The 27763-nt window shown below is 26.4% G+C and overlaps 1 protein-coding gene across 3 annotated transcripts; it reads left to right on the forward strand.

Moving 5' to 3' along the window:
* The first annotated feature begins 198 nt into the window (after positions 1-198).
* Positions 199-27763, forward strand: LOC112679211 (putative uncharacterized protein DDB_G0282133). 3 transcript variants are annotated; one of them, XM_025548922.1, is made up of 24 exons: positions 199-425; positions 4038-4194; positions 4888-4931; positions 5008-5116; positions 7645-7696; positions 8892-8977; positions 10117-10185; positions 14478-14565; positions 14655-14731; positions 14862-14924; positions 18957-19008; positions 19073-19158; positions 20459-20567; positions 20627-20706; positions 20787-20882; positions 23185-23286; positions 23386-23542; positions 23792-24003; positions 24078-24161; positions 24682-24793; positions 24850-24929; positions 24991-25086; positions 25476-25592; positions 27593-27763. In XM_025548922.1, exons 1-24 carry the CDS (start codon positions 355-357, stop codon positions 27698-27700), a joined length of 2307 nt encoding a protein of 768 aa, XP_025404707.1. In that variant the 5' UTR covers positions 199-354; the 3' UTR covers positions 27701-27763. The 3 variants fall into 3 exon arrangements, with proteins under 3 accessions (XP_025404707.1, XP_025404706.1, XP_025404708.1); XM_025548921.1 differs by having other exon boundaries at positions 18957-19002; positions 19058-19158; XM_025548923.1 differs by having other exon boundaries at positions 18957-19002.

Consider the following 27763-nt stretch of genomic DNA (forward strand, 5'->3'; position numbering starts at 1 on the left):
TACCGGTTTAACTTCAAACGTACTCCTCCGTACGATACCTAGTGATATCAATACATTTGTTCCGAAACTGCACTGATATCAATTTTCGTATTCGATATGACACGTTTGTACGAATTGACGTTTCGATGAACTGACGCGTCGCCGCCGACTCCCTTCCCACCGCCGACCGAGAACTTTGAAAATGGCCGTTGCGCATGTACTACGGGTGCGCACGTGATACGAGTGTTCGCGCATGCCCGACAATCGACGTTCGCGTTTCATTTCTTCCGCGCCCCGTCCTGTCTTTTGATCTTGCGCTTCGTCGACGTCCGTCCGTCCGTTGCTGCAGCTCTTCTACAACAACCGTCCTCAAACATGTCACTGCCCATCGATGACGGCCAAGATGACCTGAACGTTGGCGGCAGCAACATGGATATACTACGCGAGTAAGTAACGGCCCGCCCGCGCTATCGTGTGCCGGACGAACGTAAAGTGTCGGTGTCGTACGAATTTCACTTTCCGTCCAGTTTCCCCGCGCACACTTGAATGCTTCCTTGCTTTTTTGCCACTACACTGTTGACGAATCACGATCGTATTTCTATTATTACCTTGTGATATACTCGTCGTGGTGTTAGAAAACGTCTTTACGATTGGACAGAAAAAAAACAAATTTTTAACTTTGTTAAATAAATAATATTGCATGTTGTTCAAAAGTTGTGTTTTAACTATGGTCATAATCAAAAGCCTTACATTATTTTTTGATTGTTATATACTTTCAATGTCTAGTGGATGATTCTGGTCGTTAAATGTACACACCTATCTCGAATTTAGAGAAATATGTCTAAAACATGGCCTGAACATCATTATTGGGATCTCTTCCAAACTTTATTTGATAACTTTCGATGTTAAATGATTTTATGAATAAACAATCATTTAATGTGGTTTTTACGGCTTGGCTTTGATTTAATTTTAATTTGTAATATAGCAGCTTGAGCTAGTTAAACTTGTTCACTTTTATGTTGGTTCCAACTAATTTTTCAACAATTTTGTTTCATTATTTTGAATAATGCTTGTGGCAATAAATTACAAAAGTTCAGCCAAATTTATAGTTTAGATAAAATACCTAATTCATAACTGTCATGATTGTATGGTTTTAAAGATCTATATTGTTACTTGTTAATAGAAAAACAATATTATTAATATACCTATAGTACTACATTATGTTTGGTGTCAAGCAAATATAATTTCAACATTACCGAACATTACTGACATTGAAGAAAAAAAATGCCTTTGTATTAAGTACTGTTTGTACATTTGTTCATGAATGCATATTATAACCATGTTACTATTTATGTCTCAACATTAATGTAATTTTATACTTAGTATCAATAAAAAATAATTAATAAGTTGCATTCTAAATAATGCCAAGTTAAACTAAATTAATAATCATTCAATATATTTTATATACAAACTTGGATTGTTGGTCATAGTTTGGTAAATTGTCTTCTATATTTCTGTAATATGATAACTGGCATTAATCAATTGCAATTAGCCTTATCTATTGACATTTAAGTACTAAGTACAATTGATAAAAAATTCAATTAATCAACTAAAGTTTTGTAAGACAATTTTTTCTGTAGACTATTAGTCCTTTTTATAAATTAAAAAGTATAGAAATATTTTCATTTACCTATACCTAGAAGATATATATATAATATACAGTTAAAATATAAAAAATATATAAAATAATATTATAATAATAATATTTATAATATATAAAATATATCTAAAATTTTTCTTTTTAATGTTTCCCGAACATGTCACAGGAATAAAAACTTTGTTTACTATATTTTTATTATCAATTATATATACCTGTGTCTTTCTTTACCACATTTTAATTAACAACAAAATAGTAAATATAATATATATATATAATATAATAATAAATATATCATTAGAGTTTTTGAGTGTAGATCTTTATGATAATGTCATTTATTTATGATAATCAATATATTGTTTATTATTTGTCATCTCTGATGTATATTAACAATTTAATTATATTTGTATAATAAATACTATTTATTTTATTATTTTATCTTAAATATTCCTTATTAGATCAATTCATAATTTATTGAAATAAGTTTATGATTAGAAGTTTGTTCAACTCTAATAGTATTTAAATAATAATAATTATAACTAATAAAAAAATAATTGAGATTTGAGAATTCTTTGTTCACGACCTATTTAATTTATCTATAAGAATACAGTAAAGTTATTATAATAATAACAATATTTATTTTATACCCAAAAACTAAAGCACAGCAAATTATATTATAATAATAATCTTAATAATTCCTTACTAATAATACTCGTATAAATTATGTAAAAATAAAACAATATTATAATTAGAGATTCTTCTCAGCTTACCAGTCCATTAAGGACCATTGCTGCTTTCAAGAGGTCTCGCCATCTATCTCTGTTGTATGTCAGCTCAAAAGTTACATTTTGACCTATCTCTTTCAGGTCTCTGGTTATCACATCTATCCACCGGATTTTTGGTCTTCCTAGGGCCCTTGTTTTGTTAATTTTTTCAACAAGTAATTTTTTTACAAATAGTCCATCTGCTCTCCAAGTGTGTCCAAATCACTCTACGTTTGTTTCTAATAAACGCTAAGATATTTAGTCTGTTGTACAGTTTTTGCAATTCATTGTTTTTTCTTCTTTGGTAGGTATTGGTTTCTTGGTTGAAACGTGGTCCATAGATGTTCCGGAGTCTTTTCTCTCAAATATTATTAATTTCCTTTCGTCGCCTTTTGTTAAGGACCATGTCTCGCAAGCATATTATACTTTTCTCTAGTTGATTTTTTCACCATATTCCATTTTGTAGAGAGCCTAAGATTAAACTATGCAAATAATAAGTAATGGTCTGAGTCAGCATCCGCTCCTCTAAAACTTCTTACCTTTCTGATACAACTGGTGTGTCTTTTATTTATCATTATATGATCTATTTGATTGTGAGCTCAACCATTTGAAGAGACCCAAGTGTATTTGTGAATATATTTTCTTGGAAAGTATGTGCTACTAATTATTAATCCTTGTGATTTAGCAAAGTGAATTAGTCTTGTACCATTGTCATCACTTATTTCATGCAGGCTATCTGGTCCTATTATGGGTCTGTATATGTTTTCTCTACTTATTTTAGCATTAAAATCACCCACTATCATTTTCAAACAGTGAGTAGGTAAGCTATTTATCACTGTCTCTAGTTCATCATAAAACTTTTCCTTTATATCATCGACTTTGTTCTCTGTAGGAGTGTAGCAGTTAATTAGAATTAGATCAAAATGTCGTCCAGATATTTTTTTTGTAGCAAATGATGTTATTTACAGATGTGAAACTCTTTAAGTTATAAAGAATTTTCTTATTAATCATGAAACCTACTCCATTTTGCCTTCCATTTTTAGTTTTGCTGTAAAATAGTTTTGTATTACCTGTTCTAATGTTTCCACTATCTGGCCATCGTACTTCTTGTAGTGCTAGGATGTCTAATTTATATGAGTCTTTAGCATCTAAGACATATTTAAATGCTCCCAGTTTGTTAAGTGTTCTAATATTCCAAGTTCCCAAATGAAGTCCAGTTTCTAAATCCAGTCGTTTACCATGATCAATATAATTCCAAGGCCCATTTGAAGGTTTCTTAATAGGTGCTTTTTCTGAGGTCAGATTGTTAACTCGACGCTCAACCCCCAACCTGGAGGACCAGTCCACACCAACTACTTAAAGTTAGTGTGGAGGCTATTGCAATATACTTTGTAGTATATTGGGCTGTGGGATCGCCACTTTCCTGACACCATACATAATTAGAGATTATAATCATACAGATATCTAAATATTTTTTTCTTAGTATTAAAGTCTATGCATAATTTGGAATTAAGTGAATTATTAAGAAGAAAAAAAATTGACTCTATAACTGTACCAGAGTTATAAATCCATGAGATGATAATGATTAATCTATAATTGTTTTCTAACATGACATTCATTTGTTGTTTTTACCTTAGAATAGACAAATTTCTTGAAGGTTATTCATCCGATGGCGAAGAGTTACCATTAGAGGATAAAAATAATGAATTGGATAAATGCGAACCACCAGTGGATCATAAAAAAAATGAATTAGGTGTCGGTAAAACATTAATGGGGATTAATAAATCTGATTTGGTAAGTACATGAATATCCATATTCATTATTATAGAATATAACTATTACCTATAAATTATAAATCGGTTTGAAGTACGTGAAGTGTCTAAACGGTTTAAAGTGTCGGTTGCAACGCGCACCATCACCGGTTTGGGTGGTACTTCTCTCTGAGTAGATAAACAGCTGTTTAGAGAGAGAGGCTGCTGTCCCCCAATTGGTTATGGCAGAAACCTACGGATGCCCATTCGAAACTCTGCCAATATGCAAACACTCACGTGTTAAAATCTATTCCAAAACGCTATAAAAAAAACCCCACAATAACCCTACTAACAGCTAATGGCCATAGTTGCTGGGATTAAGGATCAATTAAAAAATATATATAAATCAGTTTTTTCTTAAAATATTAAATACTTATTTATTTAACTTATATACTTATCTAAAAGTGTTTAGAAATTAATTAAAATTAAATTAAATTGAGATCATTGATTACCTTTATTGGTATTAACTTTTTTCAACAAAAAAAATGTTGATAATCAAGATGGTTACTAATTATCAAGTATACTTTTCATCAGATAGCCTAATAGTAAAGTAAGATATATTAAGTCCCTAACTCATAATTATATTTTTGAAAAATTATGATTTATAAGTAAAAAAATTAATTTAATTAGTATTAAATAATCAAGTTTCATACTTATTTTTTATGTGATTCTTAAGGTCAATGAGATCAGTACAAAATCAAACGATATTGAATATATTGGGTAATTATTTTTATATATTTTTACTGCATTTATTTATTATTTATTTTAACTCATTAAAAAAATTGACTCATTTTAGTAAAAATCCAGCCATTTTTGAACTTCTTGAAGACGATGAACATTATGCTGTGTATGATCATAATCCAAATGAAGCTAATTGGAATGTTTTCTATAAAACACTTCCTCCTGTAAGTGATTTTTCTTTTTTTCTTTATTATTTAAACAAATATAATCAATAAAGTATGGCTAAAAATAAGTTTTTTCATATAAAGATTTATTTAAATAATTATTCATTTATACCATAATTATTTTAATAGTTTTAATGTGCAAGAGTGTTATGGTTATGGTTATACCTATCAATGGTATCGAAAGCTGTTTTTATGTTTTTAAAGAGAATTTACTTATTTTAACACTTAATTACTTTCTTTCTTAGGAATCATTGTGTAATTTTTTTTTTAACTGGAATTTTAAATTTTAAAAATAAGTTATTTTATTTTAATTTTTTTTTGTTAGTTTTATTTTTAATAGTTATATGTTATGATGGAAATATAAAATATATTGATGTCCATGATATAATTAAGAATTTGGTCTTTGGGAAAGGGGTACTAATATTTAAACCTTTTGTGACTAGCATATATAATCTGAACACCACTACTCATGCTTAGATAAATTGACTCATGAAGTATATTTTATCACAAAAGTAATAATTTAGGAAAAATAAATGTATAATGATACATAATTAATAATAATAATAAATAAATTTACCTGGAATTTAAAAAAATATATATTTTAATTAATATAAATAATTATAATTGTTATGATTTATGTGTTATTTACTATAAAATATAATAAACTTTCTTTCCTTTATATTTACTCTCTCTCTCTTTCTCTCTACCTATATTTTCATTCGTATCAACACCAACCACAATATCTTAATTTTCTGATATTCCTTATATCATCTCATCCATCTCTTGCCAAAACTCTTCCTTATCTTTTCACATTCTATTTATAGCGCATATGCACTTATTATGTTTAATACTTTTTTATCAAATACCAATTTTACCATGATAATTCTCATTTTTTCTTCTTACATATGCCACGTTAGTTTTCATCTCATCATCCAATGTTATTCCAACTCCATTCCTAGTACTAGTCTTACCTGAATATATTATTTTATTGCCCTCCTAATGTTTTTTATTTTCCCTCCTTTCCACTTACTTTCCTGAACACAACAAATATTAACTTTAATCCTCCTCAATACTTTCACTAATTATCTACTTCTCCCTATTAAATTTCAACATTCCATTTATCTCTCATACCTAGACAAAGATTTAATCCGAGGCACAACGGTGATGTTTTTACACTATTAACATGATTCGTGTTGGGTAGATGTGAACACATAATTTTTAAACCGGCTACCACACTGGCTGTCTAGCTGGTATCACATACTTCATTATCTAAGCCGCCTCTATCTCTAACTTTGTCATTCCCACGCACATCTGATTTGGGACAAACCACCTAGGTTTTGTTTCGAACTCCTCATCTCTTTGACAAAATGTTTACACCTGCTGTTAATCTGATGCAACCTCATTTAATCGCCTTTTACAATTGACTAAGAAACCGTGGAAATATTCTGATCCCCTTTCAGAAAGAGGAACAATAATATTATTTTTATAAATGTAATTTATAAAGTAATTTTAAAAAACATTTTTGAATTTAGTTTAGAGGTCTTTGATTTATTCTCTTAAGTTTAATCTAAATATTTTATTATTATTATACCAATCTACATAAATATTTATATTTTTGAAAATGCTTCCAACAAAACATTGTAAATGTCACCTTGCTAACACAAAAAAAAAAAAGATTTAAAAACACTATTTATCATTATTGAATACCTCGTACCATTAGAAATACGAAAGCAATATTTTGCATCAAAAATTCTAGGTTTATCCTCTTAAATGAGGATAAATCATCTCTTGCAAAACATATTTCAAATTAATTTACAAGATTAATTGAGTATGGGATTGGATTTAATGAACAAATACTTAGAAAGATTATTTTGGGAATTGAACTTGGTTGGATTTTCAGCAAAATAAAATTACATTTAAAGAAATCTGTGTTGTTGTCTAGTTCTGGTAATATTCTGCTATTTCTTAAATGTTGTGCTATACACCTGTTTAAACAACTACTCATCAAAAATAATGTTTCTGTTAAAACTTTCTTTCTGATAAATACCATGGTATCATAATAAATATGTATACACTATTAGAAAGCTGAAAAACAACATAGATTAAATCACACTTGGATTACCATATTAATTTTTAGATTGTGTTATGTTTTGGTTTTTTTAAGTTAGTTAACTGTAAAAAAAAAAAAGAGGAGGGAGTATTAAAAATTTCCTTTTGACCCAGATTTAAGACTTAAATTTGTGTATTTTTTGATAATATAATGTTTAAATCATTGATCAAGTTACATATAATGAAGAAAAATGATACTATTGTATTGTGTATTCCTTCATTTGAAATCTTTATAATAACCATTTCAAATTCATAATGATTCTGACAAAAAAAAAAAAAATTTGTACATTTTCTACTTTAGTTCCATTTATTATACAAAATAAAATTAATTTATGCACATATATTAATTTGAATAAAGCTATACCTTTTCAAGATAAAATAATATTTTCTAATCTTAACATTTTCATACTTATTTTTAGGGAGAACAACAACTTAGTATTAAGCAAGAACCAGGAACCGATGATGTTAATGGTAATTTAAAATGTCATTCTTTACTAGTATTTATACCTCTATGGTTTCAATCCCGTAGTTTGGTTTGAAGCCATCTTCCATTGTTCTCTATAATCCACTTTATTTTACACATGAGTCATATCTTAGTCCTTAATTGTTGAATATATTCTAATCATGATCTTCTCTTATGATTTTGTCCATCCATGTTTCCTTTTATAATCAATTTTAATAATCCTTCATGTTGCATTATATGGCCTGTCCATTAGTTTTGTGTTCTAACTATTTTATCCATATTAACTTTCCTTCTGATATTCATTACAGTTCTTTATTGGCTATTCTGTTCATTCAACATTTCCTTAATATTCTCCTATATCACTACATTTCAAACACTTGTTTTTCAACAAGTCTCTTTCATCCTTCCATTGTTTCTGCCCATTTAGAGTTGAACTCCATACATATGTTTTCAATAGATTTTTTTTGTTCTAAACTTATGTTCCTTGATGTAAGTAAAGTTTTCTTATTATTTATTATTGATTTATTTATTAAGGCTATTTTGGCTTTGCCATATGCTTTATTATTTCACTCTTATTTCTCCCATTATTCTTGAATGCACCTAAGGTATATTAAATCATCTAATTATTTTATTATTTAGTTTCCTATGTTTATATGTTATGTAGTTTTATATGTACTTTGGTTTAATTTTCCCTCCACATATGAGTACTTTTGTTTTTTCCACATTTATTTTCGTGTTCAAATTTCTATTAAATGTTTAATCCATAGATTTAATAAGTAATAAGTTTTAAACAAGAAAAAAAATATTTTGACTATATTATTTTTAATATTATGACTCATTGTAAATTATAACTTTTAGTTTTTAAGGATTTTTATTAATTTTTAAGTAAATAGATTTTTATTAAATAAATAAATATCAGTTGTATTAATAAGGTATACTTATTATTACAAGGATATTACATGTACACAAAATAAAATATTTTTAATTTCATATATTTCATTTATACTACATTCAATTTTAATTTATTGTTGTTTTCAAGACATATTGAAATATTTTAGTGCTATTGAAAAAAAGTTGCCCCAAAATCTGTCTGATAGTATTCTTTACAAATATATTAGTTTATATTTGTTTATACTAAAATACTAGTGTTTATGCTTTTGTATTTTAGATCCTTAATTAATATAAGTATATATATATTTTTAGGCAGTTTCAACACTTCTGATCTAATTTCAGAATCCAACACACAGAATGAATTGGAAACATTTTCCTTTTGCAGTGAGAACTTATGGGTATGAAATTTTTTTTATTTTCAATATTTAAATTTAACTTAATAAATTAATAATAGTTATATTTAGAATATATTTATAATATTTATATTAGTTATATTTATATCCATAAATTATTATAAAACTATCAATTTCATAAAATCGTTATTTATTTCCACCATTTTAATAGACTTAATTGATATTCTTATCATTTATTATTTTAGATTGAGTATAAAAATATTTGATTTAAATTTTCTTTTATTTCTTTTATTATTTATTAATTATGATGTAAATACAAGTATAAAAATATGTATATTAATTAATCACAGTTTCACCATGAAGAAATTAAATTTTAAATTTGTTAACTCCTAGTTACTATTTTTTTGGTTTCATCACAGGTTTATGGGTAAGTTTCAGTTAATTTGAAGTTAATTTACGAAGGCTTATTAATTATATTTATTTTTTCACTAATAACATTGATAAGCCCGATAAAGTTGATTGCTTTTAAAGCTGAATAATTAATAAAGGAAGTAATGTTGATAATTCTTACATGAAATACATAAAATATCTAAATGGTTGTAAGATTTTAAGTTAAATTTTATTTTATTTTTTTGTTAAATGAAATAATGATAATTATTGAGGATTTAGAACCACTTGTTATTACAAACAAGTATTTATTTTTGAATTTAGCTTCATGAATAAATATCGAAAAATAAACACTAATTGCATTCTATGTTTGTGTACTGTGACATCGTCGAATAGGCCTGTATGCATCACGATTTTTGTTAATATGTATCTAATATTTTAAAAGTCTTAATAAACATACACCACCTATTGTTTTATAATAAATATTTTTACGTATTATCAATTAACAATACAAATAACGCTGTTCAGACCATCATTTATCTAAATAATTGGTTTCATTATCCCTTATATTCATGGACAAATTTAAAAACAAGTTGTACAAAAAATCTTCATTATCGTCTTTAAATAGTATATAATAACAATATGTAAGAGTAAAGCAATAAATTAAACAAATTAATAAAAAAAAAATATCTAATATCAAGTAAAAACATAATATATTAATATATTTTTTCATTATTGATACTATATTAAATTTTACTACAAGAAAACTTATCAATTTTTCTTAAAAATATTTTCAGAACAGAAAAAATCAACCGTTCAATATTAAAGGCGAGCCATTTGATAATGAAGCAAATATAACAAATAAGGTAAATTATTCTTTTATTTTTATCAATTTTATACCAGAAAATAGATTTTTAACAAATTTTTTTACAGCACATGAGATTTCTCTATATTTCACTATCATTCACATATTTTGTTTTTAAGAAACTTTCTCTCTATATTTTAAACTATTTATATTGATATTCGTTATCGTTTGTAAATCTAAGATTTTCGGCGAAAATTAAAAGTGAAAAAAAAATGTAATTAAAGTTAAATTGTGCATTAATAAATTATTAAATTTATTTATCGCATTCTGTATACGGTGCTACCCAGTGGCGTATCCAGGATTCATTTAACAGGGGTGTTTTAAAATGTAATCAACTCATGGTCTGCACCCACCCCCCACCCCTGTGTTATGTTAATAAATACCATGTATTTATATAAATAATTAAATTAAGACAGTGTATGTAAAATCTACAAGTTTTTTTTTTTTTTTTAACTTTGTGGCTACAAAGTTAGTTTCAACAATTACAATTAAAAATACAATTACAAATTACAAAATACAATTACAGTTACAAATACCATAGAAACAGTACAATATAAAATTAGATTAAAAAGCCTGAATGGTTAAAGATAATATATTTATTATGATGTTTTTTTGTTGGTTTGAAAGTATACTTATAAAGTCGAAAGGGATGTTGGAGGTATTCAAAATAGATAATAGGTGGTCACGATGTGTTGATAAGCTGGGACAGATGAAGAGTAGATGTTTAATATCACAGACCATTGGGTCATTGTGTAGTGTGCAGCGAGGAGAATGGTTCAGTGACAGTTTAAGGAAATGAGAAGGAAGTCGTGTATGACCAAACCGGAGGCGGGAGAACGATGTTATGCATTTTCGAGAAAGATCGAGGTTATGAAACCATGGTAATGTTGGTATGGTTGGAGATATTTTTGTATATCAGGTGGCGAAGTAAGGAGGGAGTGAACCCCAGTGTCTAAGCCAAAGAATAGATGTACAGGTTAGGATTACAGGATGGGAATAAAATCAGACCATGGAATTTTCGTACTTGGAGGGCATTTGAGGGAAGCAGAGAATTTAGCTAGCTTGTCAACAAATTCATTTCCCGCAGTTCCAGTGTGGCCTGGTACCAGTATGAATTGAATGTCCTAGCCAGATTTCGTAAGAGAAAATAAAATATGTCTGATAGTGATTATGAGAGGAGAGAGATGTGATTTGAAAACGTTAAAGAAGAGGGCTTGAAGACAGGACAGGGAGTCAGTGGCGATGAGATATTTATTTGGAGATAAGGATGAGATTGTGTTGAGTGCTTCAATTTTAGCGAAGCATTCAGCTGTGAAAGGAGATGCCGTGGGAGGTAGATTGTTAGAGAAGGAAATGTGAAACTTCGCGATATAAAAAAAATATCCAGCTGATAGGGAAGAGACGGAGCCGTCCGTGAAAATTAGGATGAAGAGCGGGAAGGTGTTTTGAATGAAATCGAGAAAGATATTGTTCACATAATTGGGTGGTGCGGAAATTAGAATGGTTCGCGAGTGATTTTTGAAAGATATTATTTAGGTGAGTGATAGGGGAAAAAAGTAAGGATTGGAAATTAGTTTCATATAGTGGAAGTTTGTTAGTTTGGATAGTATAATTGCATGTGGCTACAAGAGAATGCGCTATTAAGGCGAGAACTGGTGGTGTCTTTTGGACATATCGCCAAGAGTAATAAACCTCAAGGAAGGTACTGAAGATATAGGGTTTTTTGTTTGCTAACTGCTTGAGTAAGAATTTATCGGCAAGCCATTTGGTTCTTATATGGAGTGTTTGGCAAGATGTTTCGACTTCAATAGCGGGAGAAGGATCTTAAGGCACCAATAATGGATCTAAGACAAGAGATTTGTAATCTATTAAGTTTATTAAAGTGAGCGGGGGCAGAAGAGCTAGAAAAGAAACAACTATAATCAACCTTGGAGCGTATGACAGATTGGTAAATAAGTATTATGGTAGAGGGGTGGGAACCCCACCATGTATTGGCCACGGATCTGAGAAACTTAGACCAGCGGGTGGCAAAAATAGTTAAGCCGTGAAGGTGAGGAGACCATCGAAACTTAGGGTACATATTTATGTACCTAAGTATGTATGGTTTGGAACGTAAAGGATTGTGTAACCATCTATTGTTGTGGCATCACGCTACGTCGTCTGGAGAAAATTAAGGACTTGCATTTTTCGGGAAGATCTACAAGTTGTATACAATATTTATTCAAATTATACTGTAAGTAAGTTTGCCATTTGGTGAAACCTAACCTAACCTAACCATAAAATACGGTCGATGGGGGTGTTCTAATACCCTCATCACCTCTCCCCTAAATACGCCCCTGGTGCTACTGACATTCGACAGTCCCGGGCTGATTATTTTTACTCACCTTGCATCGTCGTGTTTAGTCTGGCCGGTAGTCGATTCCGCGCCCGAGCGTAAAGGCGGAGATTTAAAATAGAAAACAGCTTGAACATAGCTCTTTGACGCTTACTCGTTAAAGCTGTGTCTGCTTCTATTCTAGTCGCTTTAAGATTTTTAGCAAAACATTTTAAAATTTTAAAATCATGTTTGCACCGGTATGTATTCGAACTGGACATATCAAATTTTTACGACGTAATCCTCAAAACAATTTAATTTCGTCCACATTAAATTTATTGAATATGTACATAAAACCCTGCACGATAATCACATTTTTATTTCTTTTTGATTTTACTTTTGACTTAATGTAAATTTACCTTTCCTGAATAATAAAAAAAACACGTGATGATGGTTGTACACAAAAAACTTGATTATACACGACAATTAATATTGCTACATACTTCACTTTCGGCTGAGTGACTAAAAATGATAAAATCTGATTTTAACGTGTAGTAATAATAATAATAATTTATAGTAATATAAATATTTGTATACCACTTGCCACTGTAATATTGTAGTAGACATTGCCATATCGGTGGAAAGTGCACTGTCGTATCGCAGAAACGGTCATGTGCCGAAACGTTCATTTTATCGTTTCGTATCTGGTTTTTCCTTATTTATTATTTTCTTTGTTGTGTAAATGATGGATTACTTCGTGTATTGCTATTTATATTCTATATTTTTGAAATCATCTGTCCTCAGCTATCTTTTTTTATAAAGATTTTCTTAACATTTTTTTTTCTAACAACTTTTTTATTTTTAATCACTTTAATTGACTTGTATTCTATTTATGTTCTTTATTATTTGGTTTTTTAACTTCTTGAACTTCAGTACGGGCTTAGTTTTTATCATGTTGCGATCGCTGTTTATATGGGCCCCTAGATAAAACATACTTCGTTTGATCTGATTTTTGTATTTTTTCTTCGTTAAGAGATGTTCTAATAGGAAAATTTTAATATCTCCTTGCATTATATATATACTAGCTGAACCCTTGCACTTCGTAGCCCGTTAAAAATTCTACCTTTTCTGTGTCTCCAACTGTGGGTTAAATTCGCTACCTGTGATTATGCTAGCATTATATTTTTATACATATAGATATATAAAGATTAAATATACTACGTAATAATCTTACAACGATATTCAATTTAGCTTATCATTATGTAATTTTATTCATTTTATCGAGAAAAGTCTGAAAATTCAAGTATTCAATTGAATGATATTTATTGAAATGCATTTGGATACACAACATTTTTTGTTCTTCCTTCTGGTGCGTACACAAACAAATCAGAAGATTTTCTAACGCCGTGTGCATGTCCATGTGAGAAGCTTGGATTTTCTAAATTCTGTCCACACACTTGTAGTGATTGGCCTTGTGCTTTTTTGATGGTTATTGCAAAGACGAGTCGCTCCGGAAACTGCAAAGTTTGAATTCGAAAGGTATATCTGTTGGAATCATTGGGATGCGAGGCAACAGTACATCTTCGCCTTTAAACTTTCCGTTTAGAATTGTAGCTTCGATAATGTATTCATCAACTTTTTTACCGACAGCCTAATACCACAGCATACAAGAAAATTAAATTAATGATTTATTAAAAAATAATGCATTTTTTTTTTTTTTTATTTATTGCATTTTAATCCCATTGACTCACGTACAAATAATGAAAATGCCTATTAAATATGTCATTAGTTTTGTTGTTTTTAACTGACATTAAAATATACTCACTTAACCTGACCACACTCAAAATAATAAATTAACCACTAAATTAGCATGTAATACAGTTACCTAGACTTAATACTGAGAATAATTTATTATACTTTATATTTACATTGTTTGAATAACATGTTTCAATACCTTTTAATTTAATTGTTCCGTTTAGAGTAATTCGCCATTACATTTTTGTGAAGTTTTGAATTCCGAAGAAGACACACTTTCAAAAGAAGAATCCAGAAAAAATGTTTCAAATGGTGAAATTTTATTTATTTTCTATATGCTATAATAATAAGACTATTATTTAATTATATTATTAACTGTTATTATAATTAATATACCCTAGGTTCTCTTCCAAGTTCTGATACATGTACAAACAATATATTGGACAACTTTTCCTTCTTGTCTAACTTTGAAAATGAAGTAATAATATATATATATATATTTACACTTAATTTTAGATATGCAATATAAATAAATTGTTATAAGTTAAATTTTAAGTATAATTTATTCATAATAGTGGATTCTTTGATCTTTATAAATATTGTTACAGGAATCCAATGATTTTGAACTTAACAATCCTCATTTACCTATGGAAATAGGTATTCAAGATCAGGCAAGTTATAAAATATTTTCTAATATTTTATATTATAATATGATTGATGAATATATTTCTGTATAATTACTTTGTATAAATTTCTTTGAGAATCATTCATATTAGTTAAAATAGATGAGAATTATTATGTAAAACATCATTAAAATTGTATTATAAACTATTTAAAAAAAAGGTGTTGTATAACAAATTTTATTTAACTTTTTCGACCAATTCTTAGAGTAAACCTTTTATATATGATTAAATAGCTTTTTTTAACTTCATATATATTTTATATTGAATTTTATTATTTAATAATAAGTGTATGTCATGATTATGACCTAGAAGTTCATGTACTTAAAGCTATCAAAATATGCCATGAATATAAAAAAAAAATTTATCAAATTTTTGTTAATATACATAAAAAATATTTTAATTAATTAACATAAAATATCACGTAATTTTTTATTTATCTTAAGAATTACAATTTGTAACTAGGAATTTGACAGGTTTTCAAATTTAAACAAACATTGGTTATCAAACAATATATTTTTATAACTAAAAAGTCTCCGGTTTTCATTTTTTGATGTAATTGGCGAGAGTACTTAAAATGTACCAAATCGTTAGTTTGAATATTTTCTGGAAGGCCTTCTATTTTTCCTTCAGATGTATTTTCTCATATACTCAATGTAGACCATGGTCAAGATATGTTATATAAATAATTTTATAATAATGAGTCTAAATAGATTTAACAGCTTTTTACCATAAATGGGGTGCTGCATTACCTACAAACAAAATATCATTGTATTGTATTAATTTCGACTATAATGAAAATAACTTTTCAAAAATCAAAGAACGTTGATTATTATATACTCGTAATAACAATATAAATAATTAATTTATGAAGTCGTTATACATTTGTACTTAAGAACATTCTTATAACGTTTACATGGTTACACTTACACTGTCAAAGTATACGTTTTAGTGATGAATAGTGCTCGGAAGTTCATGCATTTTGCATTATTTTTTTTTTTTTCTGAACTTTTTAGACAATGCTTCCCTAGCCACAAATGTGTTTCATTAGCATTTGAATCCGAATAACTAATTTTTATTTTGCATTTTTTGGTATTTATTACTTTTTAAGTCATTTTTGATATTTTTATTCATTTTTACTGATTTCACACTAGTTCACTAGTTATAATTTCTAGTCGACCATTATGCCGATAATTTAAGACTTATCCAATTTTTTTTCGCCGATTATATTTTTAGTTGTCGTATTTCAGTGAATATTATTATACCTACAATTTATTATTTTTTCCTAATCGATTAGTATCCGATTTTATCTCGTCGATTACAGTCGTTGCCTCGTTGTCATGTTATAATGAATAATACCTATAATCTTCTTCTTTATCAGCTTAGTGGTCCATTCAGGACCATCGCTGTCATCAAAATCTCTCTTTATTTGTCTTTCTGATAAACTGTTTCTAAAGTTGCGTTCTGATCTATCATTACTATATCTTTGACAACTTCGTTAATCCATCGGTTTTGGGTCGTCCTAGAGATCTCGTTTTATTTATTTTATTGATAATTACATTTTTAATTAACCGTCCATCTGCTCCCCATGCATGTCCGAACCATTCTAATCGTTTTCTCCCAATAAAAGAGAATATGTTTAGCTTATTATAAAGAATCTCTACATTTTCGTTACTTCTTCTTTCGTATATCTTTTTTTCTGGATTAAAAATTGGTCCAAATATGGTTCTTAACACTTTCCTTTCGAACCTGATAACCTGATCTTCTGCTATCACTTTTAGTCAACGACTAGGTTTCACAGGCGTATGATTTCATAAGTCGTGGGTATGATATAGTAATATCTTTGATTCTCTAGATAACAACTTAATCTCAGAAGTTTAATAATATTGAAATAACATATATTTTCACTAGTGATCCGTTCGTTAATTTCTATATGCATATCATTTTTGTTGTTGAAGTTCACACCCAAGTACTTAAAATTAACAACTTCTATGGAATCTATATTTGGCGGTCTTTTCGATACGGCCATGTACTTAATTTTCCCCTCGTTAACATGTAATCTTATTCCTTTACTTTTATTTATGAGCTTAGATGTTGAGTTTATGACTCCCTCTTTGGTTTCACCCATTCACCCATCTGTATAAGCTAACATAACTTTTTAATTGCTTATCTCCATCTTTCTGTCGTCTATTGTGTCTCTTATTAATTTTTCGAGGACTAATTTGAATAATGCAGGTGACAAAGCGTCTCCTTATTTTACGCCAGATTTAACTTCAAAAGGATTTGAGATGCCTTGCAAATAATGCACTCTGCATAATGTTTTTCCGTAGCATGCTTATTAGGTTATTAGGTTTATTATTAGGTTCACATAATTTTTGGATATTCCTAAAATTACCAGTGCTTTCCTAAGCTCTTCTGTGTCTACACTATCATATGCCTGCTTATAATCCACAAAAACTAAATGCAGGTTCTTTTCAAATTTGTAATATTTTGACATTATCTGTCTTAATGTAAAGACATGGTCTGTTGTGGATTTTCCTCTCCTAAATCCGTATTGGTAATTCCCAACTATTTCTTCGACACACGGGTTTATTCTTTCTAATATCAAAATTTTATAACGTGTCCAGTGATGAGATTCCTCTATAGTTCTCAATTTTAGTGGGATTTCCCTTTTAAATATTGGACTTACAATGGCGGTTTTACATTCTTCTGGAATAGTCTCAGTTTTCTGTCTTATTAACTTCTATGATTTTGCTCACCAATATTGTATCACCTTTTTAAGTAATTCCGCCACTATGCTGTTCTCTCTTGGGGCTTTGTTGTTTTTAAGCCTATGTAGTGAGCCGGGTTGCTAGAGACTGACTCAATACGATTTAACGACGAAGTCCACCTTTGTTGCAAACAATTTCTTCAATCACTTGATAGATTTGTAGTCAAAATAAAATAAAACATTTTGTTATGATTAAAAGATTAATTTATTTTAACTAAAACACGAGTACTGGTAGTCCGAAAAGTCAATATAGTATAATCGACTCTACCGGTCTGTACAACAGTAAAGTTATATCATGTCTAAAAATGTATACATAGACAATTAGTTAAGGGCACCAAAAAGTGATTCGTGGATAAAGAAAAACATCAAGGTTTTCCGTCGTTCACAATAACAAATTTTAGCATTTAACGACATTTGACAATCCGGCTAAAAATTAATATGTATAATAAAAATACTAATATTTAATAGTTTTACAATAGTTATAAAATTCCAAGGTTATAAACAACATAAGGATATGTGAAGGATAAATAACAAGTATCTTCCGGATTACTACACCTCTTAATTAAATTCTCAATTTCTTCGTATTTGGGTCTGTCTATATCTATTTCTACTATTTGGCAGTCCCTATTTAGATATAAGTCATGCCCTACTGTGGGTCAATTCAGGAGGTCTTCGAAATGCTCCTTGGTTTATGACTAGTTTTTCTTCTGTGATCATAGTTCCTGTATCCTCAACTATAATCCATGTTTGTAGCTTAAAACCAACTTTTATTTCCCCAGTAATTTTGAAAAACTTTTTTGCGTTGTATCTATTAATTTCTATTCTTCTATTTTCTTCTTATTTCTAAATTATATCTAAATTTTATTATTTTTTTCATAATATTTTCGATAATAACAAAAATTAAAACGTCGGTTAGTGTTCGTCGTGTCTCCAATCACTTAAGTGGACGTGGAGAGAAGTTTTTTCAAATATAAATATTTATAAACAGATAATCGTCGTTCTTTTACTTTTGATAACATAAAATACGCTCTAATTGTGCAATGCAATTATTTTGATATTTGAGTAATTTGTTAGTTTTATATATAATATATATATATATATAAGTATATAATTGTAAAAATCCTCAAAATATGCAAAAAAATTTCATTTTTGAACTCATCAAAAACAATTTGAAGAGTTATTAAGACTAAAATAATTTTAATTAGTAATTATTCATAATTGAATAAATAATTTATTATATTTTTAACATACAGGATACAGTTATTTTGGAAGAAAATTCTTCTAAAAACATTTCAACAAGTGAGAGTAAATTTTACGAATTTAAACCATAATTAATAATATTAATTCTAAGCAGAAAAAAATTTTTCAGGTTTTGCTGCTCAGGAAGATATCTTAAAGTCAAAGATTGAAATGGAAAATTTTTCATTTTCACTTGATAATATTAACAAGTCCCAGGTTAAGAATGATGCAAATTTTTGCATTTTAATTACTATTTTATTATTAATATTATTTATTATTACTAAGAAAAATAATCAGCTCAAATAATTTCTTCTGTTACTGCTGTTTAAATATTAAAAAAATAATATTAAAAAACGTTCTTAAATATAAATAAATGTTTTATTTTATATTTTTTAATTTAAATCAAATCTAATGATTGAATGCTTATTATATTGTTTAGTTTCTTTTTTCTGTCTTGAAACAATAGTTTAAGTTTTTGTGTTTAATTAAATATTCAAATTTTCTGAGAAAATCTCCAATTATAATTAAAATTTTAAGAACTTAAATTATTTTGAACATATTTTTGTGTCATAAGATAAACTGAGCTTACAACAAAATTATTTTTCCAATCAACAATTATTTATTTATTATCATCATCATATAGCTTTGACTCAATAAGAGTTTTCGCTGACACTGTCAATGCTCTCTAACTTCGTCGTGACCCAGGACCAATTCTTTCCAATTTCCAATCTTCTAGGTCTTATAATGCCATCTAACTATCATTTTTTTTTTTTTTTTTAGTCTCTTAGGTTGCCATTCCATAATTGCTCTAAGCTTTGTTAATTACTTTTCTCTCTTTTATATATTTAAGCCTTTCTCTTTTCACATAATTTGTTGATACAGATTTTATTATCATTCCTTTGACTATTTATTTTTCTTATACCTATTAATTTTAATATCATTAACGGGTTCACATATTATTTTCAATACTTTGCTTTTAAAGGTTTGTAATATTATACATTTTATTCAACTCGTATTGTTATGGGCTGTACTTTATATCCATATGTAATTGTAGGTCTTACTATTGTCGTTTAGAGGTGTATTTTTGTGCTTCTAAAAAATATCTTTGATTTTAAGTATTTTATTAGAGCGAAGTAGTATACCCTTTCACCTTTATTGATTCAATTACACATTTCAATACTCCAATCATTATTTTCAGTGATTTTTGCATCAAACACAGGTACTTAAAATTTCAGATTTTCACAACCACTTAGTTTTCAATATCAAAATATTCATCTTTGCTAGTCGCTGTTTCTTTTCTTCATTTATCAATAGACCAATTTTTTTTTTTTTTTGCTTCATTTATGATTGTTCTAATAATATAAATATAATATTTGTAACTAGTTCAGGTTAATTGATATACTTATGTAGCTGTTTACCTATTTTTGAATTTATTTATTGTAATGTAAAAAATTATGAAATAATTTATATTTATAAATAATTGATTATTTATTTAATTAAATATTTTTTGCTTTAGAGTTCTGCTGCTACTAAACCATTTATCAAAAACAGTACTCATGAATTATTTGCATTTAACCAGCCATTCAATCAAATTTACAATAACATCAGTTCAACGTCTTCAGATCGTATGTTTATATTAAAACAAATAATTTAAACATTTTAACGCATAGATACTATTTTTCAGAATCAAATACTGAATTCACAAATACCTGTAAAATTTCAAAAAAAATGTTTAATAACGGCAAATTCATAGAAAATAAAGAGGTTTGTATCAATATTAATTAAATAGTTATATAAATAAAATATATTAATATGAATAATATAGATTAAATATTAATTTATAGAAAGTACTCCAAACAAATAAAGTTTTGTTTTCCCCCGAAAATCACAACAACACCAACCCATTTAACTTTGATAAAACGCAACAAATTTTTAGTGATGTAAGTGTATAATCAGTTTTCTATTATATTCTTGTTTATATTGTCTTTTATATATTTTAAATTATTTTTACCATATTTACCATACATACTATACAGGTTGATTTTTATCATGAACCAGTCAATATTTTGGTTAGTATTAGGAATTAACTGAAGTAAAATGATTTTTGCGTTCATAGTAATTAATTTAAGTTTGTGATTTATTAATGCTTACATATTTGTGAAATTTACTGCTACAAGGCAATTTATCAAACATTTATCATTTATCAAACCCTACAGTAAAAACCAGAAATCAAAATAAAATTTTATCTTAGTTAAATTATATCTAATAATGTACATAACCATTAATAATGTGTAATTCCTGTAACAAACAAAATAAAGTTTCATTAATTTCTGTTCAAATTGAGCTATTTAGTCATCTAGTTAATTATTATTTTGATTAATTATACCAACTGTACTAATTGTTACTGAAATAATATTAAAATGTTTTAACCATGATTATTATTCATATGTAATATGTATAATTTAATTTAAAAAAAAAATCCATTTTAGCTTAAATTTACCAATAAATTATACAATGTTCAGTATCAATCAGCAAAATATCTAATCTAATTTCCATACATAATAATGCTGATTGAATAGTATACGTTTACAAGTGCATATGTATATTTTCAATTGAATTGTTAACCAAAATACAACATAAAAAATTTATCAAAAAATATGATTTAAAATAATTGGTTTAACTTTATGTTTTAAATAATATATTTAATTTAGTATTTACTTAAAATGTATTCTGTGGTTAAACATTTAATTAATAATAACTAACAAATTTAAAATTTGTTTATAGATGTTTATAGATTTTCGTTGTTACAATTAGTTGCAAACCTGATAGTATTTTATTAAATAAGGGAGACAGTTAAAGTGATTAAAATCATAACGGTGTAAAACAATAAAACTTAAAAATCTTATAATGAATTATTTTAAAATTCCTAATACTTCCATAGATTTTGACTGGTTTATGATAAAAAAAATCATCCTGTATAATTTGTAATTACAATAAGTTACCAAATTTTATATTAATGTACAAAATAAATTTGGTAATTTAATATCTCCAATTTTTTATTATACTGAAATATATAACAATAATTACACAACAATTTTGAATAATACCAAATCATCATTCTAGCTAACTATCACTCATTTTTTTATTATTAGTACTTTCTACCAATTAAATGATATAAATGATTTAATATTTTGGTTTTCAAAGTCCAATTAATGGTATGTCAAAAAAATTAAAATTAAAACAACAAAATGAGGTTAGTGGTGATTCATATTAATAAGTTGAAAGTGTGTTAAGTATAGTCTTTTAATATGAAACACAGCACTTGAACATTGAATTGGTTTTAAATTGTAAAAACAATTCAATTTAAAGAACTAACAGAAAATATTTAGATTACAATTTTTTTTTTGTTACCAAATCGTTGAATCGTATTAATGAATAATAACTCAAATGTTAAAATTTATGTTAATAGAAATTGTAATAAGCATGGCCCGGAAGTTCTGGCAAATACATATTTTTCTTGATTCATCTTAGAACACCCAAAGTAAAATACAAATATGTTTCTCACTATTTGGATATCATACACAAAAGTTATTTTTGCTATTTTTTGCATATTTACAGGTTTTATTGTTATTTTGCTAATTTAGGGTTTACATTGCTATTTTAGAATATATTTTCACATAGTGCAGGAGATAATCAAATTTTGTTGATAATAATTGTATTGGTTATGTTTTTAATAAATATTTTAATTATTGGAAATAATTAGACTTTCTCAAATATTATTTTATGTTTTCATTGACAATTTGATGTATTAATAGTTAGTGACGTCATTGTTATTCCCTTATTGTATCTTTGCATTAGATTATCAAACATTTTAATAATCTAGGATAATTTCCAAGGTAAATATATAAAATAATTTAATAATAAGTACATTTTATAAATATATTTAAGTAATTTAACATTTCTGTTAACATTTTATGATTCAATCAGTCCAGACTGCGTCTAATGAGTCTAATAATTTGTAAAATTACATTTTTTTCAAGTTAAATGGATATTTTTTGATTTTTAGTGCTACAACTTCCGAGCCCTGGTAATGAGCATATAACATAATATTTGTGTGCGAGAAACCAATGGGATTTATTTATAGTCCCACTGATTGTAATATGATACTTATGATTATTATTCAGCCTCATAATGTGCATAGTTATTGTACATAAATTCTTAATATGCAACATTTTTTTTTAGAATACTATGAAGAATAAAAATCATAAAACTTGGGCTCCATTCAAACGAAATAATTATTCAGATTCTAGAGATCAACATCAAAAATTGTCCTTCAACTTTCAGGTTCAATATTTTCTGTTAAATTTCAAGAAGTAGTTAATTAACCTTTAAAATTAATATTTGTATCACTTAAAAATAAATTAACCAATCATAAATTATTAGGATAATCGGAAGAATAAAAAAAACTGGTTTGTTGAACCGCCACAATTTAAGAAGCATTTCAATAAACCTCAATCAGATAAATCAAGATGGTATAAGCAATCACATAATGAGGACTTTAACAAAGACTTCAGGCAACCAGTAAATGCAGTATGGCGAGGTATGTGAGAAATATGTATGGGATGTTTTTAATAATTATTTTAAAGTAATATCATTAAAGGGAATATTATAGTAGAATAAAACAATGTCTTAGTGCATTGATATTTTATTTAATATAATTATACTTATTATATTTAATGGCTACTTCATTATCTTTTAGATTACTTTGGTTATGCTTTTAATTTATATGTTTCATTACTTTAACTCTATTAAAATAACTATAACTAAGCATGAGTTTAAATTTTTTCAGGAAAAAATTATTTTCCACAAAGCTATTATAAACAAATAAAACCATATTGGAAAAAATCAAGAAACCGTGAACCGAAATCTCCAGAAATAAAATCACCACAACCGATTATTAATTTTCAACTGCCATTTGTACCAATAAATAAAACTTGTAAATCTAATTGTTCTTGGAATTTACCTGTATTATCTACTAGACATAATTCTGATGAAATAACGGTATGAAAAATATAATTTTTTTGTTCACTCAATCATTTAATATAATTATTAATTAATAAATTAATTTGTTTAAGACTCAAAGTGTTGACGAGAAGAATTTAAAGAATTTACATAATGTATCTTTAAATATTCCAAATGGATATCATACTTATAAACATGTGAGTTTATAATTTACCCAACATTTTAATGAATTTAAATAATTATATATTATATCATATTTGTATACTTAAAATTGTGTCAATTTAAATATTATAGATTTTTATTTATTTATTTTATTTTTTTTTTTTTTAGAATATATTTAAATAACTTTCTGTAAATTTAAATATTAACAAGGAAAAACATTTTAACATTTGAAATTATTATTATTCAAACATTTTTGTTATTTCTATTTATTTTGATATTTAAATTTATTAAATTAATGAGTATATTGTTTGTTTTATAAAAAATGTCTATTATGTATATTTTTCTAGATTTTAAATAAACTATTTTAAAATAATAAATATAATGTTTATAATATTAAATGATGGAAATTATTACGTTTATAAATATACGTTCAGGTAAATTATTAACAGATTATTTCTGATAAAGCTGTTTACTTGTTTCTAAATTTATTTATTATGTTATAATTTATATTAATGAATAACTTATTATTTATTTAATTTAATATTTTGGCTTTAGAATTCTGCTGCTGTTAAGCCAATTGTCGAAAACGGTATTCCTAAATTATTTACATCTAGCCAGCCATCATTTGATCAAATTTACAATAGCACCAGTTTAAATTGTTCAAACCGTATGTTTAAATTACACAAATTATTTAAACATTTTAACACAAATACTATTTTTCAGAATCAAATATTGAATTCACAAATACCTGTATAAACTCAAACAACAATTTTGATAGTGGCAAAATCATAGAAAATAAAGAGGTTTGTATTAATATTAATTGAACAGTTATATAAATAAAATATATTAAATATTCATTTATAGAAAGTTCTTCAAGCAAATAAAGTTTTGGTTTCCCCTGAAAATTACGACAACACCGAATCATTTGATTTCTATGAAACTCAACACATTATAAGTGATGTAAGTGTTCACTCAGTTTTCTATTTTATTCTTATTTGTATTATCATTTATATATTTTAAATTATTTTAACCATATATACATTTATGTATTTGTAAGTATAAAAACTTATGGAGTTTTATATTTATGTAAGAAGCAAAATTGGGTCTTTGATTTCCCTAATTAATATTTTTCATTTTTATATTGAAAATAATTTTCGTTATTTTTAAATCTTGATTTCTAGTGAAATAATAATATGAAGTTAGTTTTTGCACAGTTAGTATAGTTAGCATTTAGCACAGTTATTGTGGTATATTCTATCATCTACTATTCGCACTTCTAATATAAAATTTAATTAAATAACAAATCTTTATTTTAATGAATAATTTAGACACTTTCTTTTACATTTTAGTATTTATCTCCAGAATCATTAGTTGGTTGTACAGTTAAATTTACTTCAAGAAAATTGGCAAATACTATCACAAGAGATCAACTAATTGAAGCTTTAGCCTTGTATGGAGAAATTGAGGCAAGTAGATTTATAATACCTACAATATATTATGACTTCATTAACTACTGATTTTTTTTTATATGATTTTAATGGTATAATTATATTAAATATTGACTTAAATATTTATAAGATACATTTTAAATTAACAATTAGTGTACACACATCCTGCACCCATAATGTTTATTTCATTTGAATGCATTGTTCAAAATATAAAATTAATTTAATATATTGTATAACTATCTTTGGAATATGAATTGAAATACGGGAAAAAAAAAGTAACTCTCAAAGTAATACAATTATTTCCAAAATATTACTTAAAATAATTTTTCGTATTTTATTAAATGCTATTAGTCTGGGACCAAATCCTTGTTTAACAGCCTGATGGATTGTACTTTGCTAGAATATGTGTAATAACATTATATGTTTAAGGAGAAAAAACATACCAACATGGTTATAAAGTATTTATTAAAATTTACTATTTTTCAATTTTATTTAAAACACGAAGTTGTGACCTGTTTAATTTCCTATTTGTATACTAAAGTAATGAAGAACTAGTTAAGTACTTAACTTCTCATATCATAATTTTAATGTATATTTTAGAATTTCTATTAATATACAACTTATACTTATTATTAAACATTTATATTTATAAATATTTAATATTTCAGTATTCAAATGATTATCAAATTGCTTTGTATTAATCATTCTATTAATTATTATATATTATTATTTTTAATATAATATATTTTTAATATATTTTATTTATATCATTATTTTATTAATCATCCGACTTAGTCGATAGTTGGGTAATCAAAATATATTTATTTGAATCATTTATAATTTAAGCTGCTGTCAAATTCTTAATATCTAATCAAGTTCAATTTCTATAAAATAAATATGTTAACATTTCTAAATCAATAAGTTAATTAGCAATACAAGTTTATTCAGTATTGTGCTGTCTGAAAGCCGAAGATGCACTTTTTTTTTTTTTTACAGTAGATTTATTTATTTTATTTTATAAATTTAGACAATAGTTATCATAAACATAATAATTTTTACATTATATTATATTTACGTATTATATTTTATACAATTATTTAAAATAATCTGTCATCCTTGTTTGGACTTGTTTATTTTGCCAATATTTTTATTATAAGTTTTTTTTTTTCTATGAATTTGTCCCATGTTTTGGAATAACTTAGGATCATCTTCATTAAACAATAAGTATTTTTCTAATAATTTAGCTGTATCAAATGCTTGTTGAATACTTAGTATATTTTGAAATATATAGTTTATTGCTATAAGAAACATATTGTCGATTTTCACTGATTATTCGATTGCTTAAGAGTTTTGTAAAAAAAGAACATTTTTTCGTTGACATTTTCATTTTGGATTATTCTAAGAATTCTATTACGTTGTATCATGTATAGAGTAATTAAACAAAAATGTTTTGTGTTTACTATATCGGTGTGCAATTTTAAGAGTAGTTCAGTAGATCATATAGAGTGATTACGAAAAAAAAATAAAAAAAAATATTGTTTTTCAGTGAAGAATTTTTAAATCATAGCGTACCAAATAATCGATTGATAACTATTTTTTCCATGATTTTTCCAAGATATTTATGATGATTTATTAATCACCGTAGAAGTTTTGCAGTAATGCCGTCCTAATGAACGTGTGGTTTGTGCTTTAAAATATACGAGTACATTACCAATAGGTGGTGTTGCGATGTTCGTGATGCTTTTTATTGGAAGCTATTAAATAGGGAGCGCGATAAAGATTCATGTGGTGTGGTGTCTAATGTAAATAATTTATGTGAATATATTGGATATAGATATTAAAAATTTAATAAATAACATTATTATCTACATTGTCGATCAAATAAAAAAAAATGTATTTATTATGCTATTGTTTTGTATAATTGATTAACAATACCTATTTAATCGATGATTATGCAAATTTTATTTGTAGATTTTATACATTTATTCAATTATAATAATTATTTTTTTTTTTTTTAGAATTCATGGTGGACACCAGATGATTTTTTTTTTGCTACATATACTTCAAGGAAAATTGCTAAACATGTGTATGGTTTATATCCTAAAAACTATTCATGTTCATATTAGATTTAAAAGTATTTAAATATTTAACTTCTTAGAATGTTTTTATTTTTTAAGTTTTTTTTTTGT

This window comes from Sipha flava, unplaced genomic scaffold (assembly GCF_003268045.1).
Source record: "Sipha flava isolate LNK unplaced genomic scaffold, YSA_version1 132_pilon_pilon, whole genome shotgun sequence".
NCBI classification, from domain to species: domain Eukaryota; kingdom Metazoa; phylum Arthropoda; class Insecta; order Hemiptera; family Aphididae; genus Sipha; species Sipha flava.

Coding starts and splice junctions, on each gene's coding strand:
- LOC112679211 (XM_025548921.1), top strand. CDS start 355: ATGTCACTGCCCATCGATGACGGCCAAGATGACCTGAACGTTGGCGGC. Junction 24,162..24,681: donor GATATCATACTTATAAACAT/GTGAGTTTATAA, acceptor TTTTGGCTTTAG/AATTCTGCTGCTGTTAAGCC. Junction 25,593..27,592: donor CCTTGTATGGAGAAATTGAG/GCAAGTAGATTT, acceptor TTTTTTTTTTAG/AATTCATGGTGGACACCAGA.